Source organism: Propithecus coquereli, unplaced genomic scaffold (genome assembly GCF_000956105.1).
Source record: "Propithecus coquereli isolate 6110/MARCELLA unplaced genomic scaffold, Pcoq_1.0 Scaffold433, whole genome shotgun sequence".
Lineage (NCBI taxonomy): Eukaryota > Metazoa > Chordata > Mammalia > Primates > Indriidae > Propithecus > Propithecus coquereli.
The window spans coordinates 145,971-148,699 of NW_012150097.1; the positions used below are offsets into that span (position 1 = coordinate 145,971).

General features: G+C 51.1%; 1 protein-coding gene across 1 annotated transcript in view; it reads left to right on the forward strand.

The window, feature by feature from the left end:
- FRAS1 (Fraser extracellular matrix complex subunit 1) overlaps nucleotides 1-2,729 on the forward strand; it is a 208,114-nt gene that overhangs the window by 145,593 nt on the left and 59,792 nt on the right. Inside the window, 2 exon segments of the mRNA XM_012653893.1 lie at nucleotides 101-251; nucleotides 1,327-1,486. Of these exon segments, the coding sequence (XP_012509347.1) occupies nucleotides 101-251; nucleotides 1,327-1,486 (311 nt within the window).

Here is a 2,729-nt window from a genome sequence, read left to right on the forward strand (position 1 = left end):
GCTCCGTAAATCGTCGCCGTGCCAAATTAAATCTGTGTCAGAGGGGCTTGTTCTGCTTATTCCCAGCTCGGGAATTAAACCTAATGGGTTTCTATTCCAGGCAACCAACTTGATCACCAAGAAAGAACTGCTGACCACGGACGCAGACACCGAGGACCCACAGCTCGTCTACGAGATCACGGCAGGCCCCGCGCACGGCCGCGTGGAGCACAAGCTGCAGCCGGGCAGAGCAGCCGCCACGTTCACCCAGGGTGGGGACCGGGGACTTAGACACGGGAGAAATGTCTCTGAGGCCGCCTTCCCGTCTCCCGATCTTTCTCACGGCCGCTTCTGGCTGCTTACGCCCGAGTCAGCTGTCTGCAGACACATAGATCTTTTAGTGCCAACCGTCCAACTCAGGAATTTATTCTCCTGATTTTTTCCCTTTTACTCTTAACTATGGCAAAGAAAACTTGCTCTTTGCCAGGCTTCCTCAGCTCCCAAATCGCTTTACGTTTCGGCCAGGCTGTCTGGAAAAGAATACTTGCTACTGCTTGGTTGTCTTTACAAACGATAACCACAGCAGCCAGACGTTTTGAAAGATCTGTGATCCTGTGTGGTTTATTTGTTTGTTTGTTCTCTAAGAATTATAGATTTTTTAACAGACTTCGGCCAAGAAATTAAAATCCACGTGTGTAGGTTGCTCAACAGAAATACCTTCCTGTTTTGAATCACATCAAGCAGCTTATTTGGGGTTTTAGCTTCTTACAAGCTTGTCAGATTGTTCTGGAGTTCTGTTGGGGAGGGACCTGGTGGGGAGCAGCTGTTTTCACCACGTTGTAAAATCCCTGCTCTTGTCCCCTTTTCCTCGCCGTGCTCGACTGTGTGTGGCTGTGCTTCATGTGGCCGTTGTAATCCAACCCCGGCCGTTCCTGTTGGCACACACCTTCCAAAGACCCTTCTTTAGAAAGCACCAGGTCTGAGGGTGACGCGTCCACACGGAGGATGCGGTCAAAGACTCCGCTCTGTCACCTCTCGGATTTGCCCTTTACACTCCACAGACGTTTAGGAAAGTGCTTTTTGTCAAGACCCCGGGATTCTCGTTTTAGAACAGCATAAGGGAACTTTCCGTGCGTAAAGACAGGTCTTCAGTTAGCATGGAGCTGCGGGATTTTATTTCAAAGTCTGGCAGAAACATTTATTTTTAGGACTACTGCGCTTTTGGTTGTTGGGACGATAGGTTTTGTCCGTAGCCTGTTAGAAGCACTAACTGGGCGTGTCGCTGTGGGGACCCGTGAGGCTGTCGTTGCTCCCGCGTGAATTCACGGCGAGCCTTCTTTCCCCCAGAGGATGTGAACTCGGGGCTGATTCGCTACGTGTTGCGCGAGGAGAAGGTCCCCGAGATGATGGACAGTTTCCAGTTTCTGGTGAAGGACGGCAAACCCAACGTGGTCGGCGACAACGTCTTCCACATCCAGTGGTCCCTCATCAGCTTTAAATACACCAGGTACGGTGTGATCGTTCGTTCCTGAGAAACGAATCGGGTGGGCAGAGGAGTCAGGAGGAAGCCCACTGGGGGCCGCCCTAGTCACGGTGACATCGGTGAGGATGAGGATGATGGCAGTGATAATAAAAATAACAGTCACACCAAATATCGCTCGAACTCTGTGTGTACCAGGCACTGCACGGGGGCCCTGGCATACGTCATCCTATTTAATACTCGCAAGTATGAGATGAATTCTATTCTCGTCCCCACAGCAGCAGAGTAAAAGGCAGAAAGAGGTTAAGTAACTTGGGGGTCAGGTCGCTAACTAGCAGTGGGACCAGACGTGAGCTCAGTGATCTTAGCCACGTGCTTTACTGCCTCTCATACAAGTATTTTTGGTTCTATCTTCAAGTTTTAGAAGATAATCCAGTAGAACTGATAGGAAAAATAAAAAATAGACATCCAAGTTCCAAAAATAATCACTGGCCCACACTATCAATATCTTTGCTCTCCATCTGTTTTCTCCTTGTTCTTTTTTTTTTTTTTTGAGGCACAGTCTCACTCTGTTGCCCGGGCTAGAGTGCCGTGGCGTCAGCCTAGCTCACAGCAACCTCAGACTCCTGGGCCCAAGCGATCCTCCTGCCTCAGCCTCCCGAGTAGAGTTGGCTGTCTACTTTGCAAAAATGATAAAAAGTCTGAGCCTCAGCTAAATTAATCCCATCACTCCCTGGTTGCCATAAAGCTGCATTCGTCCAAACACGTTTGTTACCTGGGCTCAGCGCCCGTTTTCTTACCCCTGGCACTGCCCCGGCCCCTTTGCACGCTTGCCGGAGATCTGGCCCGGTACCCCGAGTTGAGTTGTTAATTGCCTTCTGAGCGGCCGTCTTCCCTAAGGACCCACTGACCTGTTCTGACTGCACCACCGCGCTGGAGAGAGCTTGTCTGTCCTTCCTTCATGTGCGAAATCTGAAGTTCAGAGCTCCTCCGTGCTGTCCGTTCCCCCCAGACTCTGAACTCTTCCCGCGCAGGGCAGACACTTTCCGCGTCCACAGTGTCCTTGTGCCTTGGCTGGTCTGACTGTCCCAGGTAAACACGTTCCCTCCACCTACAGCCTGGCTTCTTAACGGAGCCAAACTTGCTCTTCTCTGAACTGCCGAGTGCCGACCACTGAACACAAGAGTCAGGCGTCAGACAAGGGGTGTCTTCGCAGCCCTGGGGCGGATTTTCAGGGACTGTCTTTTTCTGTGTGCTTCCAGTTACAATG